This window comes from Polistes fuscatus, unplaced genomic scaffold (genome assembly GCF_010416935.1).
Source record: "Polistes fuscatus isolate 324 unplaced genomic scaffold, CU_Pfus_HIC Scaffold1, whole genome shotgun sequence".
Taxonomy (NCBI): domain Eukaryota; kingdom Metazoa; phylum Arthropoda; class Insecta; order Hymenoptera; family Vespidae; genus Polistes; species Polistes fuscatus.
In genome coordinates this window covers 9,220,212-9,239,368 of record NW_025112997.1, presented here as the reverse complement: position 1 = coordinate 9,239,368, position 19,157 = coordinate 9,220,212, and the positions used below count along the sequence as shown (strand labels likewise).

Genomic DNA, 19,157 nt, shown 5'->3' with positions numbered 1-19,157 from the left:
AAAAAGATGAAATAAAAAGATTATAGTATAATATTATTTTGCAACATTTTATGCTATATAGTAATATTAAATAGTATATATATAATATACCGGACAAGTTACTTAAGATTGAAATTCAAAATATCTCGGTGTATTGCTTTTGATGCTATTCAAAGATTTATAAATAAGAATATATTTAATCTTTTTTTTTATAATTAATATTATTAACTATATTAAGGTAATTTCAAAATACTTCAGATTTAGGATTCCATGATCTAATTGTAAACTAAAATATTACTTTTCGAAATTGGAAATACTTTAAATTTATTTGTGATATTTTTGTAAAAGACATTTAATTGTTTTTGTTTTTATATCATAATAGCGTTCTTTATTTATCAAGAATTTGTCAGATCCATTGTATTGTATTTTATTTTACTACATCTTCTAGAAGATGGAATACAGAGTGAGACAGTAATAATCGGGTAGGGGATGAATTTTCACGACAAAATAAATTAAAAATTTAATTTATATTTTTATCTGTAGCTTCGTTTTCGAAACAATCAATTCTGAAGTTTGAATAATTTAATACGATTTGATTTGTCATTATTATACTCAGCTGTCTTTGTGCAAACTAATATTGATAAATACTATTAATAATATGATCAATTTTTGTTTTTTATTGCCTCCTATTATTTTACAAGTATAGTAGAACCTCGATTATTTGAACTCTTGTTATCCGAAGACATTTTATATTTTATCTCTATTCATATCATTGTCTAAATTCTAAATGAAAATTATAACATTGCATCGTACCTGATAGGCGAATTTCGATCTCGAAGTTTATAAACAAATCAATATATATGAAATATATATATGAAAATCAAAGTCAGAAATGTATAATATATATTTTATTATTCGAAAATTCTTTTAATCGAACATCCTGTACCCTACCTCCGATCAATTCGGTAAATGATCGTACTACGATTACCGCTCAATCTTTTATAACAAGGAGGACCATTGCTTATCCATATGTAAATACGACAGTATAAGTCTATGTTGGTGACATTACATATTTGTTCAGAAGTTTATTATAATGTCTAAATATAATTTAGATTATATTTTAATGAAAATTGCATTACAATAACGTAAAAATAAAAAGCTTTAAGCTTTTTCAGATAAAATACAATATCAATTTATATTATCGATCCGATGAATTCTTGATAACTAGCGAACACTATTACGATATGAAATTGATAACTATTGAATATTTATAACAAGAAATACTGTAGGTATGTAGGTACTGTATGAATATAAAATTTAAGAGATAGTATTTTTCTTAAAATTGATCACAATGATACAAATATACTTTGTAACTTTTATATATAAAACAGTCAAATTCGATTTAAAGTATCTTTACCAATCAAATATTCTCCTCTTTAATTTTAAGTAGTTCATCTGGTTACTGTTAAGTACTAATATTAATTATTAATAGTACTTATATGTTATAAATATACACTATTCAGTATTACTATATAATATAAAATCTTATAATTAATATTATATTATAATACACATTTAAATTAAATAATCATTTAAATTTTTTTAGAGATTTTGGAAAAAATCGTAAACAAACTATACTTTTAATTAAAAAAAAAACAAATATGTAAATTATTATAGTTTTTATTATTAAAAATTCTGTTTCATCTATTATATTCACAAAAACCGAGGTAAATCTCATAAATGTGAAAGTGTATTCAGAAAATGTCATTAAAATGCGTCAATATTAGAATATAGGGGTCTTCCAACGAATATTATTCGATTCAGGTACTCGTACCAATTTTTATGCATTTTAAAAATCTTATTTCGTTTGTATAAATCGCTTAAAAGCACTATCATGGATCAAGTCAAAATTTGTAAAATGTTCTTGATTCTAAATGCAAGGATCTTGTGTTTTCTATTGAAGCACATTCAATAAACTATCATGAAGGTTTAAAAGTCATATTAAAAAGTTACGCCAAATTTGTAAACATGAATAGATAGAATAGAAATACATGTATTATCTCTTTTTTAATATTTGAGTGATAATATAAAATTGCAGAAGTTTTCACGTGGTCATTCTAATGTCACAATTTTTTTAACTACATATAGTATTATGATTAAGAGCAAAAATAACAGGTCTAAGGTTTCCGATATTTCGAGGTATGAGCTATCACTTTTTGTTTATACATTCGGGTATGTTCGTTTCTAATGAAAACTTATCTTGAAAAGTTTGTTTATAAACAATGAAATAATGATGCACGTAGAAATGAATGTAGCTCCACAATCAATTATTTGTATATGAAAATTTAATCAACAACAATTGTATTAACTTGAAATATTTTGTTGCGAGAATGTCTACACCTTCAAAGTTACGTTAATGGTATTGTAAATGTTTGTTTTTGTTACAGGGGAAAAGTCTCTCTGTCTCGCGTAAATAAATATGAATATCATTAAGTACGATTTTTTCAATTATTTCTATTACTGCTAAGTCTCGCGTCCAACGGCTCATCCACATGTTCGGTATGTCTCAAAGTTTGCTGTGATGTGCTTATCAAGTTAAACGGTGTCGTTGTTATTTGAGCATGTCTTGAGGTATGAGGGCCTTTCATCGTTAGATCGATTTCAGCCTCTTGAGGTCTCTCCCTGATACTCTGCTCTATATCCTTTTCCGGGGAACTACTGCAAATTCGAGGTGGAGATCCACATCCGCACTTGACTTTGTCACTTGACTTGTCGCAATGCATGGAATAACTGCGAGATAATACGAAAATACAGCAAATGATTTTGAAGTATCGAAAAAAGTACGCTTTCCATATTTCAAATGATTCACAAAGTAAGTAAAATATGTTAATATCTTAATATTATAATCAAAAGTTTAAAAGTAATATACGAATACGAATCTCGCACTTATTTTGATAGTTATCATTACACGAACGTATGTACATTGGCATATATAGCTATATTATACGATCAAAATCTATATCTATCTTATTGGATTGTAGCCATAAATTGAGCTTGTAATAAAATGTTAATATTATTATATATATATATAATAAATATTAAATTCTTTTTTAAAAAGCATCGAATTATATATAATTTCTATATCTAAAATATATATATATATGCGTACCTATGAGCAGCAGAAAGTAAACGGTAGTCTCTGCAAATTGGTACGGTAGCGGCGGCTGCGGCTGCAGCCGCAGCCGCGGCAGCGGCCGCACCGGTTTCGACCAATTTCTCAGCTGAAGAAGAAGAAGAAGAAGAAGAAAGAGAAGGTTCGGATAAGGCCGATGGCGGTGGTGGTGAAGAAGCATCCGATCTTTCTATTCCTGTTGTCGGTGGTGGTCTCAAAAGAAGAGGCGTAGCACTGCCTAATCCTAAGCAACGCATCCTCCATGCGTCTTGTAGTAATTGGAGACGAGCCTGCTTTCGCCATTTTGCTCGTCTATTTTGAAACCACACCTTCCAAAAGAGAATAATTATAATTAATATTAAACATTGAATGATCTTGGGCCTAATATTGTATTAATATGATCAAATATATCGTAATAGAAAGTAGAAAGGAATAATTTGTAAAAAAGAAATATAATTTTTTATTTTATAAGCTTAAATTAGATTTAAAAGTTTCGTATTGAAGATATAAAAAAGTATAGAAACTCGTAGACATTTTATAACTTATAATGAACTATATTTTCAAAAAAAAGAACAGCATTTACAAATATTGACGTAAATGGAAAAAATAATAATACGTTACTAGATAAAAAATTTATTTAAAAGCAAAATTATTTGCATTTGTCTTAATATACAGGTAATATTACAATACAACGCGTACATAGTAATTTTTTGAAAGAAGTAATAGAAAAATATTGTCAAGTTTTATAATCCCATTCATAAAAGAATAGGAATAGTGACAGTTCTTTTATATGTATATAGATATGTCTCTCATCAATATTTGTTTACAAAATGTATATATTGTAACTCATTTCAAAACACGTGAAAATTATTAAAAAAAGACATTTTGGTTGTTATTAATACATTAAGAATATTTATCATTATTTTACTAAAAGAAACATCGAAAGCATTTCACTTACTCGTATTATAAGAAATGTCGAAAAACGCAAATTAAACAAATCACCAGAATACATCAACTAATAAATAAATGTCGATCCAAAACGTTGAAATTATCATAATCGCACAATAAATACAATTAAATTATTTCAAAGACATAATTTTGAATCGATCCTCTCTTTTCTACCTATGGTTTTCTCGATAAGTAAAGCATACCTGAACGCGTGCTTCCGAGAGTGAAATTCGAAGAGCTACTTCTTCCCTCAGGAATACGTCTGGATAATGAGTCTTCTGGAATAGGGATTCCAATTCTTGCAATTGCTGCGGCGTAAATGTTGTCCGATTACGCCTCTAAACGAAAAATACGCAACAAATTCAATATTTAAGTTCTTCTTCGTCCTATTTGAATATTACGTATGCATTTATTTTAAACGTTTATTTTTTTTTTTTTAGTATGAACTCCCTTTATATATCTTTATTATCCGTTCTACGTTATAATAATTGGCAATCTCTGAATAATATCCACGTGTACACGTCTACATCTATAATTTCATTGAATTTTGTATTCGAAATAGCCGACAAGAGACATACACTGCTCTCAAAGTAAAAAATATAAATTTTGTGTTTGTCTTTAAACAAGAATTTTATTTTTATTTTATGCACGGAAGCACCACATTTATTCACTTATAGAAATGCAAACTCATTAATTAAATTAAATCTGTAGATTTTTATGAAAATTAAATGGTAAAAGTGTAACAAAAACAAAAAAAAAAGAAAAGTGTAACAAAAATAATATGTATACGTTATATATTATGATACAATCAATTTTATATCTTTTATTATTATTAATATGTTAATTTTTTTATATATTGGTCAATATAATATAGTAATTGTGTATATAATTATGTATGGTAATTTACAATGATAGTACTCTTATTGTTTAGATTAAGGAAGCCGACCCACTAGCAACAAGTGTACAAAAAATATATGCAGAATACATACATATCTGTTTTATGATATTTTTTACAATAATATGGAAAATGAAAGTTTTAAATTTAATAAAATCAGAAAATTAAAGTAAAAGCGATTAAAAAGGACATTTTTTGGAGATATGATTCGTTGAAAGATATTTCGAAAGTGTTTTTGCTTTCTAATATAGAAATATCAGCGATCTTAACGGTAAAAGATCGATATACATTCAATAATCGTTTTTCTATCTTACAACATCGAGAATTATAAAACAAAATAAAATACTCTTGAATAATATTGTTCTTGTAAGTTTAATTGAACTTACAACAAGTAGAACTCGAAAAACATTCGAACGAAAAAGGAAAAAAATGATTTTACATGTCTAGAGAAAATAGATAAGATCGAAACGTACACTGACCTGACGACGACGACCGAACATATACTCGGTAAGTAGATCAGCCTGAGGCCCTAAGGGTGAAAGATAAGGACCGGCCATATGGACGAACACCTGCACCGTGTGCCTTCGTGACCCTTTTCGAAAACTGTAGTCAACTGTTGTGAACCAATATCAGAAATTACGACACTTACGATTCTTTACGGCGTGCGTGGAATGTCCAAGAAAACGAGGAAACCGGTGAACGAGGATTGGTTTGGTTTCGCTCGTAATGGAGGTGGTAGGAAAACTGCCCGTAAAGCTAGCGAGTTCGCGAGCAACAACGAGAAGCGACTGTTTCCTACCCTTGTTTGCGGGGGTGTTGCGAGATCGGGCCGCGTTCCCTATTGGTTGCGCAGTTCTGGGGCGTTACCGACGTTGCACGAGGATGCACACACCCCTTCCTGCAGTTATGGAAAGTCCACTAAATCGTAATGCGCGCACCATTCTTTCTCCCTTTGCATCTCTACCCTCCCTTTCCCTCCCCGCCCACTCAATTCGTCCTCCTTTTTCCACCCTTCTTCTCCTCTTCTCTTTCTCCTCTATCTCCTCTTTCTTCTCTTATTTCTGCATCCTCTTTCCACTTTCTCTCTCTTTCTCCCTGTCTATATTCCTATCTTTTTCTTTCTTTTCTATACGCGCTCATTTAGGCCTCCTCTGTCCTTCTTTACTCTATTATCCTTTGCTTTTTTTCTCTTTTTCCCGATACTATGCTTTTTACCGATCTGCAAAAATTCAGTTCGATCACTCACTCAAGAATGCTTTTGAATTTGTACTCTGAGCTCACGACGCCCAATCGATAATCAAAATCGATGTCGTTCCGCGATTTTCTCGGTTTACTTTTTTTTAAGCGATGTAATCTCTTTTTATAATACTGTTTTGATCGTTTATTGACCTTACAGTCGTAACGTAAATACGTAGTTATGATCTCCTCATATGCGTATTATTTTATCTTTATGTCATATTGAAACTTCTCACGTTGGTGATATCGTATGTTTTTCATAAGTATAATTCCTTTTTTCTTGAGTACATACGTTAAGTAATTACTTATATATTTACTTCTTAAAAAACATTAATATTTTAGCTTCATAAATAACTACTATATGTTCTTCGAGATGATAAAGAATATGCATACATACATTGTTTTATACATTTAATGTTCTGAGATATATCTGTTATTTATATTGTGTAGGAGACTACGTCAGGATTTGATCGTGGATTGGAAAATGTACAGTTTTAATCGATCCGTATCAATTCTGAAACTATTAAAAACGAATAGAAATGATAGCTCAATAATTTTGAATGAACCTCTTTTTCGTGATTTTTGTTGTTAGATTTTAAGTCAAAACTACTTCGAACGTTTATGACTATTTCTGACTTTTATCTGCATGATCTTCGTTACCATTAACAAAGTGTTCCCTAAATAAGGCACCCTAATATAAAATGATATAATTAAGAAAATATTTTCAGAATTGAGTAAGTATATTGAAACAATTGTTCCAAATTTTAAGTATACTTAAGAAGTGAACAAATTCCTCCAAGTTCTGTTTTAATAGGTTACAGAATATTCGATGTCCTAGAAGTAAAGAAAGTTCTGTATATATATAATATCTGTGTCTGCAGATATACTTAAACAATATCGAGTATTTTGGTAAGATCGAATGAATTTAGTTGTTACTATAAATCTATATTCGTCGCAACAGAAAATTCACATAAGAGGAAGAACATGATCGAGGAATTCTCTTTGATAACGTACAGTGATGCAGAGACGTAACCTCTTTCCACGTTATTAATCTTCGATTTCTACGAGGTAGTCTTGATTATTTAGAAATGCGTCAGTCGATAAATGGAAATAAAGAGAGAAACTTAGTGTCTGGGCGTGGCAACAGAGATTAAAACGAGCAGAGGAAAGCACCACACCACCTTATTCGTCGTGGTTATTGCGAGGATGGAAGAAGGGGGTAGAGAGAGAGACGACGACGATGCGAGCAAAGGGTAAATTAATAAAAGACCGAGGGGTGTCTCGTAGAGGCGGATCCTGGGCGGTGGCATTGTGCCCAATGAATAACGCTCTTCATCTCGTTATCTACATTCAGTCTGCATAACAATACGATTCAAAATCCACTCTGCGTATATACGTCAATGTGAGCCCCACTAACGTTGTCCGAGTATACCCTACGTAATTAATCAGCTTCTCTTTTCGTGCCTTTCTTTAAAGGAGAATATTTTTTTCTATTGTATGAATATATATATATGTATGTATGTATGTGATATTAATATGTCATTTATAATTTTTAAGTTGTTTAATGCTATTATAATTGATATTACTCTTTTATTAACTATTTTTTTATTGTCTTCATTATCACAACCACATAAAAATATTAATATAGATTAAATTATTATTTCGACAATCGAATTAACAATTATTAAACAATTCGAGTCTATTGCGTTTAAAAAAGATAGTTAAAAATAACGAAAGATACTTGCTAATATATTTATTTAACAGATATATGTAACAGTACACGTACTACTTAAAAAAAAAGACCGATCTAGAAGCTTTCCTAAATCTCAATATAAGTGGTCAAACAAGTTCAAAGTTTCTTTAAATAACGAGTGTCTATAAAATGCATTTCATATTAACATGCATTATACATAATGTTATTATGTATACTATAAACTTTAATAGACAGATACGAAGACTTATTTTTCTAAATGACGCATTTGTTTTGAGCAGGTAAAAGAGATGAGCAGAGGGAGAAAGAGAGAGAGGGTGGAAGGGAGGTAGAGAGTTTAAAAAAAGACGACGGAAAAGGAAGAAACGAAAAAAAAAGGAAAGTTCGGAGAAGCCGAGGCTAGAAAGCACAGATTCCGATGCTCGCTGGCCGTGCAGCACATCAGACAGAGGCACATAGCCCGAAGCCATGTAATTCATTACTAAAGCAATCTCACCCTGGCACCCTTCTGGTCTCCACTCTGCCACCAGTCTTCCTCCGCCCCTGACCCATCAGCCACCCGCGCGCTGCGTTATAATATAAAAAAAGAAGATGGCGAGACGGAGAAAGAAGGTGGAGGAGGAGAAGAAGGAAAAGAGAGTACTGAATAGAATAGCATTCTGACAACAAAACAAAATGGAACACAAAGTCGTGTTTTCATAATTAAAAAGATTGCGCGCGCTTCTTTCTCTTCGCCCCTTTTCCACCAAATCTTCTTTCCCCCTTTCTCCAATGTTCTTATCTTTTATGATTCCTACTACCTATTTACTCTATCCATCACAAACATTGAAATTTATTGTATTTCTTTTTTATATACGAAAATACCACATCGATATATAATACATACCTATATTATATAGGTATATAATATATATTATTTGTATTTAATATGTCTATCTGTGTACATATAGATACTTTCATATAAGGAACATATGCTCACTCTTATATTACACTTTATTCCTCTATTGTTATAAAACATCGCTCGCAAAAAGTGGACTCTTCCTTACTGTTATTATGATTATCATCAATGTTGCCATTATTATCACCATTATCATAATTATGATTACAAATAAAAAAAAATAAATATATAATTATTATATTATTTATTATATATATAATAATTGCTATTATATAATATTGTTATATCATTCCTTCGCTCCATCCTCAAACAGACCCAATCTTTAACGAGGAATAAGCTCTTCTTAAGACCCTTTTTCTATCTCCTCAAACTCATCGAAGCAAGTATTCCCTTTCTTTTCAAAGTTTTTCTTCTTGACATTCATTATTTCTATTTTTTACTGTATATTTATAATCACTACTTTCAGTCATATTTTCATTATTATTTTTTTCGATCGTACACTTTTTGTTATTGTATCCAGCTATTAACTTTTAAAAATTACCGAGAGCAGAATAAATACAAGTTCTACAATGTACAAGATGTTGCAAATCATTATAATATAATTTATTAAGGCAAGCTTTTTGGATACCGAAATCATGTACGCTCTCAGGACTGAGAAAAACCGGCTCAGAACACTGAAATACAATTATTCGCTTTTTAGATCATAAACTTGTAAACATAAAAAGTGTAATATTAAATATTTTCTAAAACAAATCTTGTTACCATAAACGTTTGCATTATGTTTTCAGATGTGAAGCTATTGACATTTCACGATCATAACTCATGATATATAGAACGTAACAGCAAATTACGGTAATACAAAGATATTTGTATCGAATCGGTACCCCTAATCTATTCACATGTATAATTTAATAATAAATGTATAATTTGCAAATATACCGTCATATTCGCTCTTCTTAAAATTAAAGTATTTTACATGTATAAAAAAATGATTTTTCATTTAATTTTCTCGCATTGTTTCATATCGTGATTTTTACGTATTCAATCATAATAAGAATAGCTAATTAAAATTTCAGTTTCAATTGGATTTAATAAATATAAAAATGTTTTTGATTAATGAGGATCAATAAAAATCGCATTTTGTGAAGAGGAATATTCATAATTTCTGTGTGTGAACATGTTATCTTTACTCTGCCTGCTTGCCTCCCTTCCTCCTCCTCTTCCCGTCTCACCATCTCTTTCTCTCTCTTTTCTTCTCTTTCTCTGTATTGCGTAAATGCGCGCATGTAAGCTGGCACAGCGAAGAGATAGAAACGAGCGAAGAGGAGGTTCTGTCTCCAGCATTTTTTGGGAGAAGGGGTTGAAAGGATGGAAAGGAGGCTGCGGGGAAGGGAATAGCAGAGAGGGGGAGAAATATAGGGGTGGGCGGAGGGGGTTGAAACAACAGACTATATTATACAATACTATCTGTCGGTCCACAATCGCATACAGCTCTCAGTTCATTGTTTCCCAGTACCTACAGATGTGCGCCGCTTTCCATTGTCGGGCCATAGGCGCATTGCTGGCTGTAGATGGAGAGAGACGTGGATAACGCGAGTTTGGTGTGGGAGGGGGTAGGAGATATAAGAGCGCCACGGAAAGGAACATATCAATTCTTTGTCGCATCAGCACTATCCGTCTCTAGTACGGGCTAACGGGTGACAGACGTAAAAAATTCATTGATTCGTCCTGTACTAAACAAATAGTCGGCAGTGAAAGAAGAAGTCACTCTAACTTCTTACTTTTATTTTTTTTCAAGCCAGGCTATTGGATTATAATGTACAAGAATTACCTTTACATGAACTTATCGAATATTATTAGCAATACTCGAAACAATATTATTTTATATAAAGAAAATGGAAGATGATTATGTTTGTTAATTTTAGAATGCATCGATATTGAACCTTTTTATTGGTATACGAAATTGAAATTTTTAAATGTTTTGAAATTAATAGCCCTATGCCTTTTCGCACACACAATCAAAATAAATCATTACAAAATTAATTCGCGTTGAGCCCAGATAAATATTTTAATAACGAATCTTTTAAAAATGAAGTGATTTGTATGTCTTCTGAAAAAAAATATTTTTCTATTTTCCTTTCGTTTTACAATATATAAAAACATCACTATTCAATTTTTAAGTAGCTACAGATAAATAATAATATTTGTCACGGATAAATACGATAAATACTTCAAAGAATTTTATTTCCCAGAATATATTAAAATATTAATTTATTAAATCAGTTCGATGCCAATTGATTCATATCGTAAATAAATAATATTAGAATAAATTTATTAAATAATAAAAAACATACGAAGGATATATAAATTAAAAATTTCGTTCATTGGAGTTGAAAGATGATCGAAAGAAGAGGTGTGAGAGGTGTCACCCGGTAGATGAGAGAAATGACTGAAGGAGACAATCACGCAATAAGAGGAAGGGGTTGGTGGTTGGTTTAATGCCAATGGGCGGTTGGGCGGGATTGGTTAGGATAGGCTGGAGTAGGTATTCCGTTTGTGCAATATAGCTACTCACTTGTATCGCCACGACTCTATCTCTCTATCTCTGTCTATCTATTTCTGTCTGTCTGTGTTTCTCTATTTCTCTCTCCTTCTCTCTCTCTTTCTCTGATGTGAACACAGCCTCGGGGTTATTATATACCAACGTATACGTATATGCCTACGTATGTCAAAATTATCTTCCGTCATCCCTACTCGAGAAAGGCTTTAGCACATTTCAACATTGTCCATTCGAAAATCGTACATTCAGTGTATGTGCACATGTACACGTTGAACTAAATTTTTCTATATTTCTCTATGAAAAAGGTTCGCTATCATCTTCGATCATATTTCAAATATATAGACACTCCTTTCATCGTGAGATTTCTTGTCGTTATTCCTATTTTTTAATTTTCGCCTTTCTTATTTTTTTGAAAGAACCGTGTTATAAGTAAAATATAATATAATTTATAAAGAAAAATGATATAGTTATTACAATTTGATTTACACAGATTGAAATTCGAGTTCAATTTATTAGCATTTTAATTAGTCACAATTATCTCTTAATAATTTAAAAGTAATTTTTTTCTTTTATTTATCTATTTTCCACTCGTTTTCAATTGATTTCACATTTATTTATATGTACACAATCGATATTGGTTCATTTATCATCTCAATTGATTAATTTAAAATAGAACATCATTGATAATTGGCAATAAATTTCCTCGAATTTTATGGAAAACAACAAAATATAAATTTTCATTACTACATTAATTTCTATATCCTAAGAAAGAAGTGAGGGGAATTATAAAATATAGTACTGACCAATAGACGACATGCATACTATTACATATTATTGTCCTTTGATTTTTTTTTCAATAATTTAATATTATTAATTGGTACACTGCATATTCCGATTAGAATTCAGGTGGACATTCAATACACAATTGTTTGTAAACATAATTCATAATTGAGTACGATTTATTTATCATCAAATTTCTAAGTATTTAAATATTTACCGTTACTCATTATTCGTTAAAAAATGATTATGTATTCTTTTCAAATTGAAATTTTTTAACGAAAAGAAGGGTTCTCGTCATTCCGATACTGTTATCAGTTGTGGTATACTAATTTCACAAGCCATTGTCGGTACAATAATTTCGGCTTGATCAAAACGGTTTTCATGAATCAGCTGTTTGAATGCAGTCATAATGGATCGTGGTATACACACTGCTACTGGTGAAAACAAAAGGCATTGTAGCGGGGCTCTGTCCAGTAGATGCACTCCACTGGATCGACCAATGCACCGACTGAAAACGACTACGGATAAGAGGAGGAGATGTAGCAGAAGAAGAAAAAGACGAGGAAAAGGGAGAGAGTGCCCTAGAGAGAGAGAGAGAGAGAGAGAGAGAGAGAAGAGAGAAAGAGAGAAAGAGAAAGAGAGAGAGAGAGGTAGAGAGAGAAAGAGAAGGAAAAAGAGAGAGAGAGAGAGAGGTAGAGAGAGAAAGAGAAGGAAAAAGAGAGAGAAAGCACTGGTTAGTGGATCGGATGAGAAAAAAAAATGAAAATCCGAAACTCAAGCGAACAGTATTCGACTTCCTGTTCCGCCTCCGCTAAGGCGAAACTAGCGAAGCCTTGTCGAAAACTCTGCTGGACAGGAAATAGCAGAGATGAGTGAAAATGATATGCTGGACAATAGCCATTGTTTACTCGCGGCGAAGTATAATCCGCTAGAACGATCAGCGTCTAGTGGTCAGTACGACGATCGAAAGGGAGAAAAGGATAGAAAGAAAGTCAGTGATTGTATGAAAGATTTTCCTGAAAAATGAGGAGTAATAGAAAATTTAATTGAATCTTCGAAATTAATAAATTGTTTCTTTGCTTCATTTCTCTTTCTCTCTCTCTCTCTTTCTCTCTCTCTTTCTCTGTTCCTCCTTCTTTTTCTCTCGAACAATTACCCAATCAAATTTCAATTTTATTGATGAACTTGTAAATGTAATTATATATATATATAAGTCATAAATTGTAATTAAATAAAGTTAAATTAGTGAGATGGATAAGTATTTCTACAAGAAGAAAAGAAAAAGACTAGGAGTTACTACGGTTACTTTCTAAAAAAACTTTAGAGAGAGATTGAGATCTATTCAACTTTTTAAAGATATATACTTTTGAGAATAACAACAACGTACCGAAGGATACTCCATGATTTAAAATGTTCTTCTTATTAGTATTCAATCACGTTTGTATATGCAGTTTTATACTTTTTATACGTATTCATATCAGAACAGGAAAAAAGAGCAGTATACTAATACATTTGAAGTTGTCTTGAATTATATTTTATATTTTATTTAAAACTTAATTTTAATGTAATTGAATGAAAATTAATTTATAAAATAGCACATTAAATAATTACGCTTTTAATATGTCCAAGACTTCGTAGATTCAATATTTTCATAACCCTTATTAATTCAGATATGGTACCAATAAGTGGGTAAATAAATTTTAGATGTAAATATCATAAAGTGATTAATTAACTGATGAATTGAAAAGAAACGTCCTCTTCAGATGGATGCTTTATTAGAAAATATAAATCTTTTTATTCACTTACATGAAATATTCACATAGTGAAAAACAATGACGGAAAACACGAACCGCTACCTCCTATCTTTAGCGAGGGTTGGTAAAGATTGCACCCTCGTCTACCGACGTAATCAATGAATGGACCAGGCAGACAATCCCTGTGTGACAAAAGCCTGGCATTTCTCGGATTTTCAGTTTCATTACCATAATAATGCGGATGAAAGAGAATTCCGTGAGTCGGTCTACTCTGCGCTTTCTCTTTCTCCTTTCTCTACGGTTCCTTTTTCTCTCTCTCTTCGTGGCGTCCCTCTCCAACGTCCTTGCTCGTTCTTTTTCTTTCTCTTTCTTCTGCTCTCTATATCACTTTCCATTTATAGTAATGATCCTTTTTAGAGCAACATCCGATTGTAAATTCTATTGTCCTGAATACATTGAATATCGAGGGATTCTTAAACTTATTCTCGTCAGCAGCAGTTCGTTTATAATAGAATATCTGATGTGAATGATGATAAAAAAACATTTAATTAATAATATGTAATGTAAATCGTACGATGTATACTTTTACCACGATGTGCAAGAGATACGTAGCTCGATTTAATAGATGCAAAACAGAAAAAACAGAGGAAAAAAGCTAAATAGACAAGCAAAAACGAATCGTGAAACAGATATTGGCGAAAGCCAAAAGAGAAATAGGACGTGATAAAAGCGTAGGTCAGAGATCATCATATATATATATATAGATGTATATAGGTTTCTATAACTAGTTTTCTCTGTATTTTACGGGATATCGCTTTTCAAATAAATTTTATTATAACCATTAAACGAGTGCAACTACTAGCTTGTTTAAATAAATAATGAAATATATACTAATAAAATATTAGAGAGTAAGAAAGTTTTAAAATATATATGGGATTTTATCAGTCAGGATATATATTTTGTTAGAAAAAACATTTTGTGTTATAAAAATAATATATTATTATTACTATTCTTTCTTAAATACATAAATCTAATTAAGAGAAATTTGTTTATTAAATTTTGTGAACTATTGTATGTATGTATATCTATATATACATATAAATACAAAATTATTTAAGTTTGCGAAGTGCGGTTTCATCGCGTGTAAATAAAACTGCTTTTTTTTAGTATAGTATCAACTAAACTTATTTATTTCATATTTTGTAAATTAATAATACGTAGGAATGTGTTTCATTTACAATTTATTTTTTACGAGTTATAAATTTGTCTTACTATCTTTTAAAAATTCGTAATCAGATGATATTGTAGAAGATAATGATAAATTATTATCAGCCACATGAGTCGTTGTATGTTATTCTTTTTTGTTTACCCTTCTCCCACTACAAACTTTCTTCTTCCGAAACGTCACTTTCCAAATAATGCGCCCTTTCTTTTGGCTAGCACAATGGCGTTTCCTCTATTTTCCATTTCACCCCCTTCCCCTAAAGCCTCAACTTTTATCTCAGGCTTCCGCGTAGCTTGCTCTTCTTCTTTCGCGGCCTCTTTCTTCTTTTTCCATCTTTCACTCGTAGAACGTACGTTCATCAAGCCGATCTTAGGAGATCCGCTACTCCTGCATTCAGAAAGGTGAGGATGCAGAAGTGCACGCGCGGACACCTCTTTCCGGAAATCGTTCTTTCTCTTGTATGCACATCGCGATAGTGTGAGGAAGCAAAGAAAAGAGAAAAAAGGAAAATATAAAAGAAAGGGAGAACACCATTTTCATTATCATTATTGCATGCGGCTACGGAAGAGCAAGAAGGTCAGGTGGTGCGAAGGGTGGGAGGATTGTGACGAAGAAAACTGTAGAAAGAACGTTGAGTCATTTGTGGTTACTAAAAAAAGGCATATATGAATCAGAGGGTACGTAAAGTAGCCATAAAATGCTCTACGACCACTACCAGAAGAGAACAATAGAATATAAATGTGTTTCTTGTATATGTATACATAGATTTTAATGAATACTTATATAAATTCGGAAAAAGAATTTAAACAAAATTATATAAATAATACTAAGAAATGTTAATTCTTCATTGATTATTCTTGCTAATTAGTGGAATAAGAAAACAATGTGTTCTTTAATTATTTCCAATTTAAATTTTTCCACTCAATACATCATTTGTTACTCATACTTTGTAGAATATAAATAGTAAAACGTGTAAATTTATAAATTTACTTAAGAAATAAACGAAATTTGAAAAAATACAAACGCGAGATGAAAACTTATTTTAACTAAATTGAAGAGGTTTTCTAATAGCTACAGAAAAAAAGATTTTCCACGTTGATCTGATTATAGTGATTTTAAAAATACTCGAATAATAATGTCTGCTATCTTTCGATGATTATATATTTACATATATACAGTAAAATATATAAAACTTCTCTTTAGGTAAACTTCTTGTTGCATAATCGCAAATAACTAAACAACTTCATCGTAAGTAATTAAGAAAATGAGCCAACGATGAATAAAGATTTATTTTACATTGATACTATTGTATTGCTCGAACATGAATTCTGGGAACAGAAAAAGTAAGTATATATTTGTGACATTGCGATGTATATATATTGGTATACAATTTTTTTATTTCAAAAATGCATAGAATTTCTTGGTAGACTTGATTATCGATCAAACAGAGTTGCAAATTTAGTAATTAATTATAAATGTATGAATTATTTTTAATGTAAACCATTTATCACTAAAAGATATATAATTTGAAATTCTAAAATCCAAAACAAAAAGGTCACACAGTAGCATACCGATTTAATGTCCATGGCTTATAGTATGAACCATCTGCGCGTAGTTTATAATTTAACATTAAAAGAATACAAAAAACGTTCTTTTACACTGTCGAATAAGGATTTACGATGTTATCGATGACTTTAGTGAGATTAGTATGGCAAATCAAACATAAGAGATGGCTGTTTGATAAAAGGGTTTTACTGCAGAATACATTAATTGATTAGACCGATAGGCTTGTGAAGGAAGATGCAGACATTAAAATGAAGGACAATCGTTGATCGTGATCATTGAAAAGCTGTAGAAAGAACTTAGAGGAGAGTGGATCAATATACGAACACCATGTAACGGGGTCGCTCGGCTAGATGACGTAGAATAAAAAGTCAATTAACGTTAGTCAACGAATGGCTAAATGAATTGGAACCGTCGAACCCCTCTTTTCTCGTCTATTCAGTGGTGACGAATAAGGCAACGCTTGGTGAAGGTTTTTGAATCACGGATGCGAATCACAGAGATGTCATGTGGGTACACAAATATATATGTGTGTACATATATGTTTCTGTGTGCGTATCTATCATCGGTAGCGACGGTGGTAAGTGGTCATGATTTTTTTTTCTTTTTTACTAAGAAGTCTCTTTTATATCAATCTACACGAACAGAGCTGCGGGGAGATCTACGAAGAAGAAAGGATAATACGTCCAGTTGGAGGTACGATTTATTGTTCAGTCCCTTCGGTATGATTGATTTCAGAAAAGAATAACTCCTGTGACCTGTTAAGAAAATAATATACAATATTAAATGTAAAATAAAAATTTACAGATAGCTGTTTATAAATTATTTTAGGTATATTATATGAAATTTGTTATTATATATATAATTAACTAAAAAATTATAAGCTTTGTTTTAGCAGGTATTTGGAGAGGGGACATCTTGGGTCGAGCTTTTTTTAACAATATTGTAACTGAAGCTTCATATTTTGAAATGAAAAACGAAATATCTATTATACTTTTATTAATAAACCTATATTGATTTTTTGTTTTGTTTTTCCTGTATATTATTATTATTATTATTATTATAAATAAGACGATGTAAAGACTTTAATTTAGTTGTAAGCTACAAAAGAAACGGAATAAAAGCAGAGTGTTTTAATTATAATGATAGACTTACTTTCAATTAAACAGACGAAAATACAAAAATGTAAGAAAAGAAAAATCGCGAATCTCATCCAAAGAATTTCAATCACGTCTTTTTAATTAATAAATTGATCGAATATGCACCTTAATACGTACATTTATAAGAATTAGGCATTTTTCGGAAATATTTATTCTATAATTAGTTTCTTTGGAATCAAAACTACAAAATTTCATTAATATTAATAAAATTTTATAAAAAAAAATCCGAAAAATTTAAAGCAATAAGTCTTTAAGTTATTTTACTAAAATTAATAGACTATTTGTTTAGTTACTTATAAATAAGAAAATAATATAATACAAATGTATTGCATATGTATCCATGTATACATAATATTAATAACATCGATACTACAGCCTTCAATATAAAATGACCGCGTAATATTATTAATAAAAAAACATAGTAAAATGTATCGATCATTAGTGGCGCGTAGAACAAAACGTATGGATGTTAAAAAATTGTTTTATGCTATACCTTATATGTAATATCTACAACGTCTATGGTCGTTCATTTGGTTATCTCAAAAATATTAATTTCAATCTGTTTCTCATAGATATGCACGTACACACGGTCCAACGAAAGGGCACACACACAAATATGCAAAGACGAGGCAACGATGTCGGAGCGAACATTGTGCGCATGCCGTGACATAGCAATAACAGTGTTCCATTATATCTAGGTAGACTGCGGATGGGGAGATTGCAAAACATGCCTAGATTAATGTTTTCTCATCCCCGTTGTATAACGAGGGTGCTCCCTTCCCTACGACTCCCTACACCCGCCTCTTATCCGCTCGTTTCCACCCTTACAAATGTGTCACATGGTATTGTAAAGTACGAATTATATTGTCTCTTTTCTTCTTTCTATCTATATATCCCAAAATATCCTCTCTGCTTGTTAATAAACACTACTATTTTTTTCTTGCCATTTTTTCCTGTCATTAGTATCGTGTTCTTACTCACTAATACATACCTACGTACACGAGATGTATACGTTACTTACATTTTACTACCACTGATTTTTCAATTTACTTTTTATATATATAATCTATATAGATAAGAATTATATATAAAATAATCAATGATTTTAAAAACCGTTTATAAAGTTGTGTGAAATCATTTAAACAATGCAATCAAAAGTTAGGTAAGTAAAGTTAGGAAGCGAAACAGTGTAATTTCTCTACGTTAGCAAGTCACGTTTTGAGTCGGCGTCCATGCCTAATGACAAGTTCGAAACTTAATCGTTAGTGGGTTGCGT

At 31.0% G+C, this 19,157-nt stretch overlaps 1 protein-coding gene across 5 annotated transcripts; it reads right to left on the bottom strand.

Annotated features, from left to right (window-relative positions):
- Positions 1-1,645: 1,645 nt before the first annotated feature.
- Positions 1,646-5,850, bottom strand: LOC122526005 (homeobox protein OTX1-like). 5 transcript variants are annotated; one of them, XM_043649117.1, is made up of 5 exons: positions 5,644-5,850; positions 5,468-5,576; positions 4,303-4,437; positions 3,149-3,480; positions 1,646-2,769 (listed from the first exon to the last, which is right to left on the bottom strand). In XM_043649117.1, the coding sequence occupies exons 2-5, from the start codon at positions 5,549-5,551 to the stop codon at positions 2,484-2,486; spliced, it is 837 nt and encodes a 278-aa protein (XP_043505052.1). In that variant the 5' UTR covers positions 5,552-5,576; positions 5,644-5,850; the 3' UTR covers positions 1,646-2,483. The 5 variants fall into 5 exon arrangements, with proteins under 5 accessions (XP_043505052.1, XP_043505041.1, XP_043505030.1 ...); XM_043649106.1 differs by having other exon boundaries at positions 5,468-5,597; positions 5,644-5,849; XM_043649095.1 differs by having other exon boundaries at positions 5,468-5,586; positions 5,644-5,848.
- Positions 5,851-19,157: the final 13,307 nt, after the last annotated feature.